This window comes from Girardinichthys multiradiatus, chromosome 12 (genome assembly GCF_021462225.1).
Source record: "Girardinichthys multiradiatus isolate DD_20200921_A chromosome 12, DD_fGirMul_XY1, whole genome shotgun sequence".
NCBI classification, from domain to species: domain Eukaryota; kingdom Metazoa; phylum Chordata; class Actinopteri; order Cyprinodontiformes; family Goodeidae; genus Girardinichthys; species Girardinichthys multiradiatus.
The window spans coordinates 40,286,882-40,303,461 of NC_061805.1; the positions used below are offsets into that span (position 1 = coordinate 40,286,882).

At 38.4% G+C, this 16,580-nt stretch overlaps 1 protein-coding gene and 1 long non-coding RNA gene across 4 annotated transcripts; one reads left to right on the forward strand and one right to left on the reverse strand.

The window, feature by feature from the left end:
- Positions 1–313: 313 nt before the first annotated feature.
- On the reverse strand, positions 314–8,063 carry LOC124878523. The gene is made up of 3 exons (XR_007040816.1): positions 7,991–8,063; positions 2,002–2,065; positions 314–1,046 (listed from the first exon to the last, which is right to left on the reverse strand). It is a non-coding gene; the product is annotated as an uncharacterized LOC124878523 (long non-coding RNA).
- A 268-nt stretch (positions 8,064–8,331) lies between these two features.
- tgoln2 (trans-golgi network protein 2) lies at positions 8,332–12,177 on the forward strand. Of its 3 annotated transcripts, none has more exons than XM_047382739.1 (5): positions 8,332–8,585; positions 9,232–9,360; positions 9,568–10,223; positions 10,472–10,555; positions 11,433–12,177. In XM_047382739.1, the coding sequence occupies exons 1-5, from the start codon at positions 8,531–8,533 to the stop codon at positions 11,436–11,438; spliced, it is 930 nt and encodes a 309-aa protein (XP_047238695.1). In that variant the 5' UTR covers positions 8,332–8,530; the 3' UTR covers positions 11,439–12,177. The 3 variants fall into 3 exon arrangements, with proteins under 3 accessions (XP_047238695.1, XP_047238693.1, XP_047238694.1); XM_047382738.1 differs by having other exon boundaries at positions 8,338–8,585; positions 9,232–9,909; positions 10,054–10,223; XM_047382737.1 differs by having other exon boundaries at positions 8,337–8,585; positions 9,232–10,223.
- The last annotated feature ends 4,403 nt before the right edge of the window (positions 12,178–16,580 follow it).

Consider the following 16,580-nt stretch of genomic DNA (forward strand, 5'->3'; position numbering starts at 1 on the left):
TTATTTGTACCATATGTCAATGCTGCCACCTGTTGATGGAGTCAAATATTGACACATTCACTTCATTTGAGGTCAGTCTGCATCATGGCACTTTTTAACCAGAAGGTGGCAGTGTTGACACCTAATTGTCTCCACTTTTGCTGTAGTGACGCATTTGGTGTTAAAGCTGCATCACTGCAGGACCTCCTGGGCTTTCTATTTCAGACACATTTATGGGTTTGAGAGCCTTAATAATATTTTTGAAATGTCAAATGTTGCATTTTTCACATTCTATCAGACAAGACATGTTTTCTAATCAAAGTTTTATTTTCAGGCAAATTAGATTGCTCCTAGGATGTGAGTGCCACCAGATACAGATAGATTTGGACACTAAATGAAGCTCCCACGTTATGCTTTTTTTAATCAAGCAATATTTCAAGCACCTGGCCTCTTCCTCAGACTGACAAATTTGTATACTCAGACTCAACACCTTTAAATAAGCACAACACCTCTAGTTACATGCTGTGGTCAAGCCAGCCCTCCCGGGGCATTCTGGTAGAAATTCAGTTCAACTCAGTTTATTTATATAGCACCAATTCACAACACATGTCATCTCAAGACACTTTAGAAAGTCAGTTCAATTGAATCATACAAATTTCAAGTCCGGAACATAAATTCAAAATAATCCTAACTATCAAACAGTGCAGGCAGATTCAGTTTCCTATTCAAATTGGTTAAAAAGTGTTTTTTTATTTAAGGAAACCCAGCAGATTGCATCAAGTCACTGACTTGCAGCATTCACTCCTCCTGGATGAGCATGTAGAGACAGTGGACAGTCGCTTGCATTGACTTTGCAGCAATCCCTCATACTGAGCATGCTTGAAGCGACAATGGAGAAACCTCCAGCACAACCAGGCTCAATATGAGCGGCCATCTGCTATGACTGACTGGGGGTTTGAGAGAACATACAGAAGCACTGATCCAAGAGTACTTTTTATGGGAAACTTAAGTTGTTGTTGGCAGCAGGAAGGTGCCACAGCTAAACAGAGACAGGCCAGATGTAGCTTCTAGGAAGAGAAAAAACAGAGAGAGAATATAGAGTTAAAAGCTGAAATAACAGCAAATAATGCAAAATTGGAGAGTAGAATGAGAATGTATAATAGAGTAAAAGTGGTCATTATGTCCTCCAGCAGCCTAAGGCTATAGCATCATAATTACAGAGATAGCTCAGGATAAAATAAGCCACTCTAACTATAAGCTTTATCAAAAAGGTTTCCAGTGAACAGTTTCACTTCAAGATGACAGTATAACACCTCTAGATTATACTCACCAATGTTCACCAACAAAATTTCAAAAGTAAGCCCATCTAAATCTCTTTTGTTATTCACATTTTACTAAGTTGCTGTCAACGTTACAATTAAACTGTCAGTTTCCAATAAATACTTTCAATTCTGGATGATAGAACAACCACTCCAAATGTTGCGCAAGACAGTTTAGTAACATCTGATTTAGAACTTTCAAATTAAAGCCCATAGAAATATTAATATTATTGGTTACATCTAATTTATTAATGCATTTTAATCTGAAAGGAGTTTGACAAGCAGGCTGCACGTTGGTGCAGTTGGTAGCACTATTGCCTTGCAGCAAGAAGGTCCTGGGTTTGACTCCCAGCTGGGGGTCTTTCTGCATGGAGTGCGTAGGCTGCTGCAGTAGACATCAGGACTTGCCGTTTCCTTTTTTTAATCATTATTATTTAAAGAAGCAGAAATGTGACTTAAGCTGAGGGAGTTTTGTTGAAGTCGATGAGAAATCAGACATAGAGCTGTGAGGACGTGAGGCAAAGAATTGCCTCGTCTTAAACAATGCAACATGAAAGCTCAAGGGAAGATGCATTTAAGGATCATGATTAGGAGCACAATGATTCTGCTCACTGTTTTTTATGTTCACTTACCCTTTCATATTCTAAGTGTACATGTTCATGGATTCAATACCAGTACATCTGCCAAAACATCATAAATATACCTGTCCTGTCTGAACTGGTCCAACCTTACCACCACACAGAGGAAGACGATTAACTAGACAGCACCTGCATGACCAGATAATTAAAAAAAACAATGAGATATCAGAGTAAGAAAAAAATGTGGCTCTTGGAGACAAACATAAAAATATCAGGTTGTGGTTCAAATGTGAGATAATTATGTTCACCAAGATAAAAAAAGTCCAGATTTCAACTATATATATATATATATATATATATATATATATATATATATATATATATATATATATATATATAAAAGACAAACAATATAACCTTTTCTCACACCTTTAAAATATTTCCTTCTGTATGTTTTACAAGGAAATTCATAAACGTCACTTTAGTCTGAGTCCTGGGTATGGGAAGAAACTTGTGCCATCAGAAACTGAATTTGAATTGCTCTGACTGAATCTGTATTTGTGTAATTTGAGATTAAATACATTGGTTTGAAAATGAATTTCACTAAACTGAAACTGAATATAATGGTTTAAAACTGAACTTGTTTGCTTTGAAAACTGCTTTGCTTTGTATTGAAAATTCAGTTTGATTACTTTCACTTTCAGGTCTGAAATTCAATTTCAGTTCGAAAATTCACTTTTTTGTGTCACACATCCAGGTCCTTGAAGCCAGAGATGAATCAAACACAGATTTACTGATTCACGGATGTCATTCACTGTTGCTGTGTCCAAATTCAGGACTGCGTTCTTTTGAAGGACGCATTTGTAGGCCGATAACGTCATGGATGAGGCGACGAATGCTGTCCAATCTCCAAGGTTCCAACAAATGCGTCCTTCTTATCCCCAGATTTGAAGGATGGGTCCGGTGTATCCTCCGTGTCCCACCCTATCCCATGATTCATTGCGGGTCAAAGTAGATTGTTACAAACGGAAGTAGCAAAGGCCGGAGGAGAAAAGTTGTGAATAAAATTGGATTTATTGCGCATTCTGTGAAACAACTGAACTTTTACAATGTTTTTAGACGAGAATGTAGTTGTGTAAACCTAAAATATCTGATCAGTTTATCAAGATATCGCTTAATTGCACAATGCGCCGATGTGCTGAACGGGTGGTTGAGGTGCGCTAAACAGCTGACTCCCTGCACATTGTTTTCAAAATCCCGCTGGGTTTCCCCAATGAGGGGAAGTTAAACAGATGTAATTCAGTCAGATGAAATCTAATATTAATGCTTGGCTTATTTATAATAATAATAATTATTATTATTTTTATGCTCTGCAAATAAACTGATTTAAACTTTGTTCCTAAAGTTAAAATTTTAGTATTTAAGTTGTTAAAAGCTTTACAAATAAATTAAACAAACGGTATTTGTCATCACTGTATTTTATCTAGTGTTACATTTTTATATCTATGAACACAAAACATTTTTCAACATTTTAAATGGCTGAATAATGAACAAGATCATCAAACAATAACATTTTAAAACCAATCAGCATTATAAGCCATCAGAAATATGTAAAAGGGTAAATAAAAACGGTGTAGTTATTTACAGTAGAGACAGCTTTATTAACCTTCAGGCTCCATTTGTTCGGGTTCACAGCTCTGCGCTTCACGCTAACGCGGTTGCTAGGCAACATAAATTACGCTATGGTAAGGGCAAGAGAAACGCAGACCGACGTAACACCGGCGGCACACTATGCTAATCTGGCATGTTTAGCTAATAGCTACAGGTAGCATAAGTGTTGTTGTTTGACCATCATTTGTTTACATGACGCTTCTTATAGATGCTCATTTGACTTGACATCCGCTAAACTCATGTATGCTGCACTGCTCCAGCTCAACATGCCGTGAAGGAAGTTTAACCTGATGTGAAACGTAAATCAATGAATCTGTGTTTGATTCATCTCTGGCTATCCTCAAAGACCCGGGTCTTTGAGGATAGCTTTTGTGTGACACAAAAAAAAACAACAACTGAATTTTGGAACTGAAATTGAATTACAGACCTGAAAGTGAAAGTAGTCAAACTGAATTTTTAATACAACGAAATACATTTTAAAAGCAAATGAATTAAGTTTCAAACCATAAAATTCAGTTTCAGTTTAGTGAAATTCATTTTGAAACCAATGCATTTAATTTCAAATTACACAAATACAAATTCAGTCAGAGCAATTCAAATTCAGTTTCTGATGGCACACGTTTCTTCCCATACCTGGGTCTTATCTAAGTTTTGTTCTGCTGAGCATGACATTACTTATGTACAAAAGGAGGATGTACATCTACAGCGTGTGGTTGTGGACTTGGTCAAATATTTGTATTTCTTTTAACACTTGCAAACCAAATGAAACAAAAAAAAAACACTTAGAGAGCACACACCTTCCCCAAGGAATTCCAAGTTAAAGCACAATGACAACAAAGCCTTTTAAAAACATCCTGTATCCAGATGGTGCTCTGTCTTGTCCTAATACGCACCCTGTCTGAAGATTTCATCAAAATCCATTCATAACTGAGTTATTTTGCAAACAGACAGAACAACTTTAACAAAAACATATCCTCCTTGTTGGAGGTGTACAGTTACAACATATACTATTGTAATCTTCCATATACACTGCTTCTCTAGTGCAACATAACCTACTTTAACATTGTAAATATATTTTAAAGGCAAGAAAAACTATGACAGCACTCTAAACATATGGCTTCAACAATCTGTAAAAGTTACTGAATAAACTTATCCGATGTTGCAAAATATAGTGATAGAACTAGACTTAAGTAAATAATAAACAGTATACATACAGACAATACCACGAAAGATGAAGTATGGAGCCAGATGCCTGCATATTAATGTCAATCATCAAACATCATGTAAACATCCATAGACTTCCTACTTCCTGTGATGTCACTGTTTGACTTTTCACAAAATCATCTGTAGGGGGTCCTAAAAATACACTTGCAACAGCACAGGAGGTGACAAAATTCTGCAGCCATGTCCATGCTTCCTTATACCAAGTACCTGTTTGGACCACAGACACAGACAGGTCCAGTTAGAAGCCTGAAACTGGTCTCTAATCAATACCTACCTTTTATCAGGAAAGGGGATGTCTTACTTCCACTATAAAAAATTTACCTCACAGATTTCAATGTACAGATATGTGAGGAGTTGACCTAATTTCAGTGTTTGATCAAAGGTCATAAAGCACAGCTCTTAATCTCTTAACCATCAAAGCACCAATCATGGGACCGTTGGGCTATGTCTTTAGGAGGCTGTTTACAGCACCCAGTAAAAGTATTTATACCCATTAAACTTTTTTCACATCATGTCTTGTTACAACCACTTGCTTCAGTATATTTAATCTGGAATTTATGTGATAGGCCAACATCAAAAATGTGGCATGCATGACTGTGCCTTGGTGTAAACCATTCCTCAGGCTGTATACAGGTCCTTCTCAAAATATTAGCATATTGTGATAAAGTTAATTATTTTCCATAATGTCATGATGAAAATTTAACATTCACATATTTTAGATTCATTGCACACTAACTGAAATATTTCAGGTCTTTTATTGTCTTAATACGGATGATTTTGGCATACAGCTCATGAAAACCCAAAATTCCTATCTCACAAAATTAGCATATCATTAAAAGGGTCTCTAAACGAGCTATGAACCTAATCATCTGAATCAACGAGTTAACTCTAAACACCTGCAAAAGATTCCTGAGGCCTTTAAAACTCCCAGCCTGGTTCATCACTCAAAACCCCAATCATGGGTAAGACTGCCGACCTGACTGCTGTCCAGAAGGCCACTATTGACACCCTCAAGCAAGAGGGTAAGACACAGAAAGAAATTTCTGAACAAATAGGCTGTTCCCAGAGTGCTGTATCAAGGCACCTCAGTGGGAAGTCTGTGGGAAGGAAAAAGTGTGGCAGAAAATGCTGCACAACAAAAAGAGGTGACCGGACTCTGAGGAAGATTGTGGAGAAGGGCCAATTCCAGACCTTGGGGGACCTGCGGAAGCAGTGGACTGAGTCTGGAGTAGAAACATCCAGAGCCACCGTGCACAGGCGTGTGCAGGAAATGTGCTACAGGTGCCGCATTCCCCAGGTCAAGCCACTTTTGAACCAGAAACAGCGGCAGAAGCACCTGACCTGGGCTACAGAGAAGCAGCACTGGACTGTTGCTCAGTGGTCCAAAGTACTTTTTTCGGATGAAAGCAAATTCTGCATGTCATTCGGAAATCAAGGTGACAGAGTCTGGAGGAAGACTGGGGAGAAGGAAATGCCAAAATGCCAGAAGTCCAGTGTCAAGTACCCACAGTCAGTGATAGTCTGGGGTGCCGTGTCAGCTGCTGGTGTTGGTCCACTGTGTTTTATCAAGGGCAGGGTCAATGCAGCTAGCTATCAGGAGATTTTGGAGCACTTCATGCTTCCATCTGCTGAAAAGCTTTATGGAGATGAAGATTTCATTTTTCAGCACGACCTGGCACCTGCTCACAGTGCCAAAACCACTGGTAAATGGTTTACTGACCATGGTATCACTGTGCTCAATTGGCCTGCCAACTCTCCTGACCTGAACCCCATAGAGAATCTGTGGGATATTGTGAAGAGAACATTGAGAGACTCAAGACCCAACACTCTGGATGAGCTAAAGGCCGCTATCGAAGCATCCTGGGCCTCCATAAGACCTCAGCAGTGCCACAGGCTGATTGCCTCCATGCCACGCCGCATTGAAGCAGTCATTTCTGCCAAAGGATTCCCGACCAAGTATTGAGTGCATAACTGTACATGATTATTTGAAGGTTGATGTTTTTTGTATTAAAAACACTTTTCTTTTATTAGTCGGATGAAATATGCTAATTTTGTGAGATAGGAATTTTGGGTTTTCATGAGCTGTATGCCAAAATAATCCGTATTAAGACAATAAAAGACCTGAAATATTTCAGTTAGTGTGCAATGAATCTAAAATATATGAATGTTAAATTTTCATCATGACATTATGGAAAATAATGAACTTTATCACAATATGCTAATATTTTGAGAAGGACCTGTATTTTGGGTGTTTCATGATCTCTGAGTCTTTGAGTTTTTCTTATCACTGAAGTTGTGTATTTACTGTACATAATTTTTGGGCTGTGGTTATCTTTGGTTTCTCACTCCCAGTGTTCCAAAAAACGGTTCGTTCTTTTGTGGTGAAATTGTTATTTTTTAGTTTTTAGTGTTTTGTTCTAGTTTTGGTCTCTAGCCTTTGGTTTAGTGAAATCATTTTTTTCTATTAGATCCCTCTGTGTTAATTTCTCTCTTCATTAGTCATTTTCCCTCAGCTCCTCCGTTCAGGATCTCATCCAGCTGCACTGCATTCTACTGATTAGTCTCACATCATTCAATCCCCTCCCCACCAGTTAAAAGCCACAACCTTTCTTTACCTCCTTGTCAGATAATTCTGTTTTCTTCCAGCATTTTCCTCTATTGAGCTCAATCCACTGATCAACTGATCAGCAAACATTGTTTCAAATGTTTGCTGTGTACCCTGTGTTGCTTTTGGAAAACAGCAAAAAATACCTCTGATGGTTTCCTTTCAACAATGTCCTTTCTATTGCCACTGTTCTATGAATTCAGATTTATGGAGTGGAGAAATAGTTGTGATGTCTACATATTATTTCACATGAACTGTGGATCTCTGCAGCTCCTCTACAGTTACATGGTTCTAGGGGTGACAGTGGCTCAGTGGGAAGAGTAGTTGTCTTGTAAATGTGCTATGTTACTTTTAAATTGGCTTGACAGGTAAGATTTAAAACTTTACATTTAACAGCAGCGAATGACAAGATGTTTTTTACATAATCATCTTGTAAATCTAGCTAAAAGCTGACAGAGAGATGTCTCTTTTTTTACACTTTTTATTTATTTACAAATTTTACACTTACTTATATGAAAGTACAATTATAAATTGATTTGCATAGGTGTGTTTCTGCACATTGAAAGTCGTAGCCTTGAAATAAAAATGTTAAAACATTTTGAGTGTAATCTTACCCTGATTGATGATAAGGACTGCGGGAACAGCAGGAGCTGTAACAAGACCCAGTAGTAACTAAGTTAATTCTTCTAAATGTTTCCAGCTCAAGGGTTGTTTACGTCAGGAGGATGTGACTGGTCAGATGACTTTATGCCTAAAGCAATCAATCAGATGATCTGTGTGTAAACAGGCAAAGAGAGATAACACAGTCACTGTGCTCTATTATGTACTTTGGTGGCAGTAATATAAAAAAACTGTAATAAATAATGTTTCATACTTTCCATTTATGGAGACTTGCTCGGATGAAGCCGCAGCTTTCACTTCCATGTAATAACCGCAGTAAACCGTTAGGAGGCAGCAAACGACTCTTCCTGTTTCGTGGGGCAGCCGAAGAAAAGCAGTTTGTACGCGGAAACAAAACCAGTACTCGTGAAATCGTAGAACCTGTCGCCTGTTGTTTGTCTGCTCGGATTAAGGATTGCGTTGAGAGGATTGGACAAATTAGATTAATTAAGGTTTGGTTTACATTTCATCGGTGTGTGGATACAGCGGTCATAATGCGGGCGGCTTTATTGGCATTTTTCATTTTAATGTCCTGCTTGTTGGTCACAGGTGAGTGTATCTTTGTGTAGTTTAAGTTATTTAGCCCTTTATTGATAAATATGAGTCTGTCTTTTCACAGAAACCAATGGTTACGTCGAAAAATAACGCCTAATATACGTCATTCGTTGAGGTTGTGTTTATTTAAAACTACATTAGTCAAATAATTATGTAACTGTTTGGGTTACCGTTGACGGAAAACAAGTTAGATAAGAACAATCCAGAAATTTACTCTCATTATACCCTAAAACCCTTTCCTATGGTCAGATGATCCCAAAGCTCGGTCCGTCATTCCACTGTGGATCCTCCCTGTAAACTACAACTCACTTTAGATATCGCTTGTGACATGTTCAGGAACCTGTCATGGTCAGTTTTTCACTGGAACCAAGCTAGCCCACGTAAGCTCTGTTAAAGATCAAATACGCGCATATGTGGTGCACTACGGTAGAATTGCAGCACGCCAAAAATGTTTCCTCTTTCGATCACCTCTCCAAAGAATAAACGAGTTGAATGTTTGGTTTCAATTAAAAAACTTGCTTAAATGAGGGGAAAAAAGGACACTTTATTTGTCTACATTGCATAATCCAAAGTGTAGATTTTTATTATTGTTAGACAGAAAAATCTTCTGTAATTTTGTATTTTACTGCTGCTTTTCCAGACGCAGGAGTGAACCAGGACAAAGAAACTCCAGGAAAAGACCCAGAACCATCCAAAGATAATGAAGACAAAATGGCAGGAGAGACCCAGGACAAAAATACTCCAGGAAAAGACCCAGAACCATCCAAAGATAATGAAGGCAAAAAGGTAGGAGAGACCCAGGACAAAAATACTCCAGGAAAAGACCTAGAACCATCCAAAGATAATGAAGACAAAAAGGTAGGAGAGACCCAGGACAAAAATACTCCAGGAAAAGACCTAGAACCATCCAAAGATAATGAAGGCAGAGAGACCCAGGACAAAAATACTCCAGGAAAAGACCTAGAACCATCCAAAGATAATGAAGGCAAAAAGGTAGGAGAGACCCAGGACAAAAATACTCCAGGAAAAGACCTAGAACCATCCAAAGATAATGAAGGCAGAGAGACCCAGGACAAAAATACTCCAGGAAAAGACCCAGAACCATCCAAAGATAATGAAGGCAAAAAGGTAGGAGAGACCCAGGACAAAAATACTCCAGGAAAAGACCTAGAACCATCCAAAGATAATGAAGACAAAAAGGTAGGAGAGACCCAGGACAAAAATACTCCAGGAAAAGACCTAGAACCATCCAAAAATAATGAAGGCAGAGAGACCCAGGACAAAAATACTCCAGGAAAAGACCCAGAACCATCCAAAGATAATGAAGGCAAAAAGGTAGGAGAGACCCAGGACAAAAATACTCCAGGAAAAGACCTAGAACCATCCAAAGATAATGAAGACAAAAAGGCAGGAGAGACCCAGGACAAAAATACTCCAGGAAAAGACCTAGAACCATCCAAAGACACAAAAACAGAGAAAGGGGAAAAAACAAATCAAGAACGTGGGAATGAAAACCTTTACAACCCATCAGGAGTGAAGGAGGAGGAGGAAAACAGTCATTTCTTTGCCTACCTTGTCACTGGTGCTGTGCTGGTGGCAGTTCTCTACATCACTGTCCACAATAAGCGCAAGGTACTTTTCTAATCATTCAGAAACATTTGTACTAACATATACAGCACACAAGAAACTTTAATTCTCTTTGGCTCTTGTGGTTGGTTTACTCCTATTGAAACAATGAAACTGAACTTTATGGAACTGCATTTGAGGTCTGTGCAGTTCAGTCACAGGCCTCTTACTGACAGATGGTTGGTAGGAGGCTAAATCTCATTTTAGCAGAATAGACTGATTAGAATGTTGCTGTTTACTCTTTGTATTTCCAGATTATTGCCTTTGTTTTGGAAGGGAAGAAATCCAGATCCACACAACGACCTAAATCCACAAATTACCAGAAGCTGGAGCAGCACGTGAGTTGTAGACTTCAAGAAATAAAGCATGTCGCAACATTTAGTTACGATAAATTATCTCAATGCTCAAACTTAGACATTCCTCAATAAAAAGCCAAATAATTCAGACTATCACAAAATAAGGATATTACTGTATATGTCCCAGGATTTGTTTATTTATTTTTTAGAATCAACTCTGAAATTGACACTGGGGAAGGTTATAAGAACAATATAATGGCTAACAAACTGTTAGCGATACAGCTACAGATTCAGGCTTCATGACTGGGCAATAAAAGACCTAAAATAAACAAGAGATTTCAGTTGAGATCACTTTGATCCAAGACATTTGTGACAGTAAATGGAAAAGCAGAGAAAAATCAAATATCTGTAAAGGGGCAAGTACAATTATCCAGCAGTGCATTGTTCTGGACCAGTGAGAGCAACACTCACTGCAGCTATAATAACCATCTCTAACCATCATGACTGGGGCTGGTACCACTTCACCATTTTAAACATGTAAGCAATCCATTGAGCAGCTGCACAATCATGGTTTGACACCATCAATATTTAAAGATGCAACCATTTCTGAATTATTGAAAATATTTCTCAATTGTCAAAAAAAGATTAATTATATAAGAAGGACCTTGCTATATACTGACAGGCTTTGAATCAAAACTTTCTTTGACCAAAGCAAGTTCACCAGGTCATACGTTTCTGTGTGGAGGAATGGTTTATCTTTGTTTAGATCTGTGGTTGTACGAGGAGAATTTGAATGAATCTGGAGAAAAGTAGTTCTTGTAATTTACAGGTCAAACCCCACTGAAGGCAGGCCTCACTACAAACCCTTAAACAGTACTCAATGAAATGTTTTAGTGACTTTTAACTATTTTCCTTTCAGATCTGATCCAAAACTGCACTGGGAGGCTGAGGAAATGGCTTTTATAGAGTGGATGAAGTCATGGATCTGCACTGAATAAAATCACCTGTTAAACAGACATTCTGCATTTTCTACATACATTCTATATTTGAGTTTTTAATGTTAGTTGCATGACTATGCAGATGACTTTGCCTTATTGGGAGGGTGGGAGAAGAAAGCTGATTTAAAAAAAAATGGCTGGAATAGGCTTGCAGTATTTTACACTTGTGGTGTTATTCTGCTTTTTAGGCAATCTGATGTGAGGAAGGTCCTGACTCAGGATGTTTTAGTAGCAATTCAGTTGTCTGAATTTCTGTCTTGTCTGTCTAATGATTTCAGGTAGAGATTTCAATGTGCACCTGAATAAGCCATCACTGAGTGTTTTACTGTGTAAATGCCTTAATTTGTGCTATTTCCTTGAAAACAATCAGATTTGTAACTACTGTTTTAAATTTTGTCCGTGCAGTTAACGAATACCTGGCCAGCATGTCTCTGTTCAGTTTCGTCTGGTTTCTTTTTTGGGGGTGGGGACTGTATTCCTGTTTCTACCTTTTAAATTTTATTTGTGGGATGTGATTTGACTGCAGCTTCTTTGTTTTGGCCCTGTCAGGAAAAAAGATTGTTTTGCACACATGACCACTAACTTATGAAGTTGGGTCTTTCCTCTTTGGTGGTTTTGTTCTTGTACTTAAACAAAAACAAAAAAAGCCAAGCGAAAATACTGTGATTTATCGTATGTCTGTTGGTGTTTTTTTTTTTTTTTTTTGGTTGGTTTTCTTTTTCTTTTTTGGCCCATACTTTTAAGTAAACCATATTTTTTTCTAGCATTTTTTGGACAAAAACAGCCAGTTCTATGAAAATAATCTGCTGCTTCTTGGAAGCGGTGATTATGTTAAATTTAAATTAAGAAATCTATATTTGACCTATTCTATTTGGTTTTGTTATGTATCAGAATTATATAACGTTTCAGTCTTTTGGGAGGAACTATATAAACATCTTTTTTAATTCTTTAGACAATATAAGCAGCCAAGTTATTCTACGAAAATAAAAGCTATTTGTTTATTCTCTTTTCCCTTTTTTTAATACTTTAAAAAAAGGGCAGAGCTCTGATTTAAGGTATCTGCAAAAGAATGTGACCTAAAAAAGGCAAAAATTGTATAAAATTCTCATGCCAGGACAAGAACTGAAAGAAAAATGCTTGAACTTTCATCCAATTAGTTTTTTCATAAATCGGGTTTGGTCTGTTTGGGTATGGTTTTTAAAAGGTGCAATCAAATATAAATAAAAATGTATCCTAGGATTAAACATTTGATCTAACTGTAGCAACTACAGTGCCTTGCAGATGTGCTCCCACATCCTGAACCTTTCCATATTTCATCTCCTGTACAACCTCATTTATTGGCATTTTATGTGATAGACCAACACAAAATGGCATATGGGAGTGTTTTTTATTTCTCCAAAAACCGCAAGTATAGCAGTCATTTAAGGTCCACTTCCACTGAGTCGATACTTTAGATTCACCTTTTTGCTGCAACATCAGTTTTTAAATTGGATTTACAGCGGAGAGAACAAGTATTTGATACACTGCTGATTTTGCAGGTTTTCCCACTTACAGACCATGTAGAGGTCTTTAATTTTTATTATGAGTGACGGAATGTAAAACAAAGATCCAGAAAATCACAATGTGTGATTTTTAAGTAATTAGCATTTTATTGCATGAAATAAGTTTTGATACATCAGAAAAACAAAACATTTGATATAGAAACCTTTGCTTGCAATTACCAGACATTTCCTGTAGTTCTTGACGAGGTTTGCACACTGCAGCAGGGATTTGGACAACTCCATATTCAATTCAGTCAGTCATTTTCTACCGCTTATTCCATAGTGGGTCACGGGGAAGCTGGTGCCTATCTCCAGCAGTCTATGGGCGAGAGGCAGGGTACAACATGGACAGGTTGCCAGTCCATCACACAAACAACCATGCACACACTCATACACCTAAGGGCAAGTTAGAGTAACAGGCATGTCTTTGGACTGTGGGAGGAACCCATGCATGCATGGGGAGAACATGCAAACTCCATGCAGAACTCAAGGCACTTCACAAAAGTCAGGTACATACATTCCAATTAATCCTAACCATTGAACAGTGCAGCCAGATTCAGTTATCTTTTTCTATCTAAGGAAACCCAGCAGATTGCATCCAGTCAGTGACTATAACATTCACACCTCCTGGATGAACATGTAGAGACAGTGGACAGTCACTGGCATCGACTTTGCAGCAATCCCTCATACAGAGCGTGCATGTAGCGACAGTGGAGAGGAAAAACTTCCTTTTAACACTAAGAAACCTCCAGCAGAACCAGGCTCAGTGTGAGTGGCCAGCTGCCACAACCGACTGGGGGTTTGAGAGAACAGCAGAGACACAAAGAATACAAAAGCACTGATCCAGGAGTACTTTCTATGGGAAGGAAAAGTAAATGTTAATGGATGCAGCTCCTTTAGTTGTTTCATCTAGAAAGAAAGAAAAGATAAACTCTGAGCCAGTTTTCAAGGATAGAGTCTGAAAGAGAGCACAGAGTTAGTCACAGTAAAAGCTCAGTCAACTGTTATATCTAGGAGAGAGAAAGGGTTAAACACTGAAAGATAGGGCCATGTGAATCATCGTTAGGGGGTGAGCATTAAGTTGTTGCCAGCAGAAGCTTGGACGATGCCCCTCTCCAGAAAGTTGTCACAGGTAGACACAGAGTCAGGCCGGGTGTAGCTTCTAGGAAGAGAAAAGAGAGAGAACATAAAGTTAAAAGCTGAAATAACAGCAAACAATGCAAAATTTGAGAGTAGTATGAGAATGTATCGAAGAGAGTGAAAGTGATCATGTCCTCCAGCAGCCTAAGCCTATAGCAGCATAACTACAGAGATAGCTCAGGATAACCTAAGCTACTCTAACTATAAGCTTTATCAAGTCAAGTCAATTTTATTTATATAGCGCTTTTCAGCAACAAGGCACTCAAGGCGCTGTACATAAGGAAAAACATTACAATGATACAGAAAATCAAACAACAGAGGTAATAAAAAAAAAAAAGAATGGAATGATGGATAAGAAAATGAAAGGAAAATTGGACTGAAAACTTTACTAATAATGTTTAGATGATATAGTCAAAGGCCACTCTAAACAAATAAGTTTTTAATCTTGATTTAAAGCAACTTAGGGTTTTGGCGCTTTTACAGTTTTCTGGCAGTTTATTCCAGATTAGTGGAGCATAAGAACTAAAAGCTACTTCTCCAGGTTTTGTTCTGGTTCTGGGTACGCAGAGTAGATTTGAGCTAGAAGACCTGATAGGTCTTGGTGGTTGATACACTGACAACAAGTCTGTAATGTATTTTGGTGCTGAGTCATTCAGTGATTTATAGACTAACAGAAGTATTTTAAAGTCTATTCTCTGAGCTACAGGGAGCCAGTGTAGGGACTTTAGAACCAGGGTGATGTGCTCCACTTTCTTAGTTCTAGTGAGGACGCGGGCAGCAGCGTTCTGGATCAACTGCAGCTGTCTGATCCACTTTTTAGGCAGACCTGTGAAGACACCGTTGCAGTAATCAATTCTACTAAAGATGAACTCATGAATTAGTTTTTCAAGGTCCTGCTGAGACATTAGTCATTTAATCCTGGAGGTGTTCTTTAGGTGATAGAAGGCCGACCTTGTTACTATCTTTATGTGCCTCTGAAGGTTCAGGTCTGAGTCCATCACTACACCCAGGTTTCGAGCCTGACTGGTGGTTTCTAGCTGTATTAACCGAAGCTGTGTGCTAACTTTTAAATGCTCTTCCTTTGGTCCAAAGATTATTTCTTCAGTTTTGTTTTGATTCAGCTGAAGAAAAGTTTGGCCCATCCATGCATTGATTTCTTCTAAGCATTTACCCAGCGCTTGAATGGGTTCATAGTTACCTGGTGACATCGTAACGTATAGCTGTGTGTTGTCTGCATAGTCATGATAACTTACTTTGTTGTTTATTATAATATGAGTTAGGGGGAGCATGTAGATATTGAATAGAAGGGGCCCTAAGATGGACCCTTGGGGAATGCCACATGTGATTTTTGTGCTCTCTGATGTAAAGTTACCTACTGACACAAAAAAGTCCCTGTCCTTCAAGTAGGATTTAAACCAATTGAGTGCTGTACCAGAAAGGCCGACCCAGTTTTCCAGGTGCTGTAATAAAATGGAGTGATCAACAGTGTCGAATGCTGCACTAAGGTCCAATAATACCAGCACTGTGGTTCTTCCACAGTCTGCATTTATACGGATGTCATTGAACACCTTGACAAGAGCAGTCTCTGCACTGTGGTGAGCACGGAAACCTGACTGGAAGACATCGAAGCCGTTGGTCATTGTTAGGACGTTGTTTAACTGTTGAAACACAGCTTTTTCAATAATCTTACTGATGAAGGGGAAGTTTGATATAGGCCTGTAGTTCTGTAGTAGCAGCTTGTCCAAGTTGCTCTTTTTCAATAGAGGTTTGATAATTGCTGTTTTTAGGGCCTGGGGGAAAACCTCTGACAAAAGGGACGCGTTTATTATTTGTGTTAAATCAGATGTTATTACAGGCAAAGCTTTCTTAAGGAAAGCTGTGGGTAAAACATAGAGACGGCAGGAAGAAGAGCTTAGTTGGTGTCCAATTTCTTCTAAGTTTTTGTAGTTTATTTGGTGAAATTGGAAAATTTTGTCAAAATCAGTTCTAGTTGGAGACAACTTTGGTCCTGGAGTTGATGTGGATGTGCTGACTGCCCCTCTGATCTTTTGGGTTTTTTCAGTAAAGAAGTTAGCAAATTCATTGCAGGCCCTGGTAGAGTGGAGTTCAGATGCTACAGTTACAGGAGGGTTTGTTAACCTGTCGACCGTGACAAATAATGCACGAGCATTGTTAATGTTTTTGATGATGATCTCAGAGAAGAAAGATTCCCTTGCATTTTTCAGTTGTAGGTTATATCTGTATATCCACTCTTTATAGATAATATAGTGAACCTGGAGTCCAGTCTTTCGCCACCTGTGTTCAGCTTTTCGATACGCCTTTTTTTCACTTCTGACTGGTGGAGCACTTCTCCATGGAGACATTTTCTTCCCAGAAACGACTTTCACT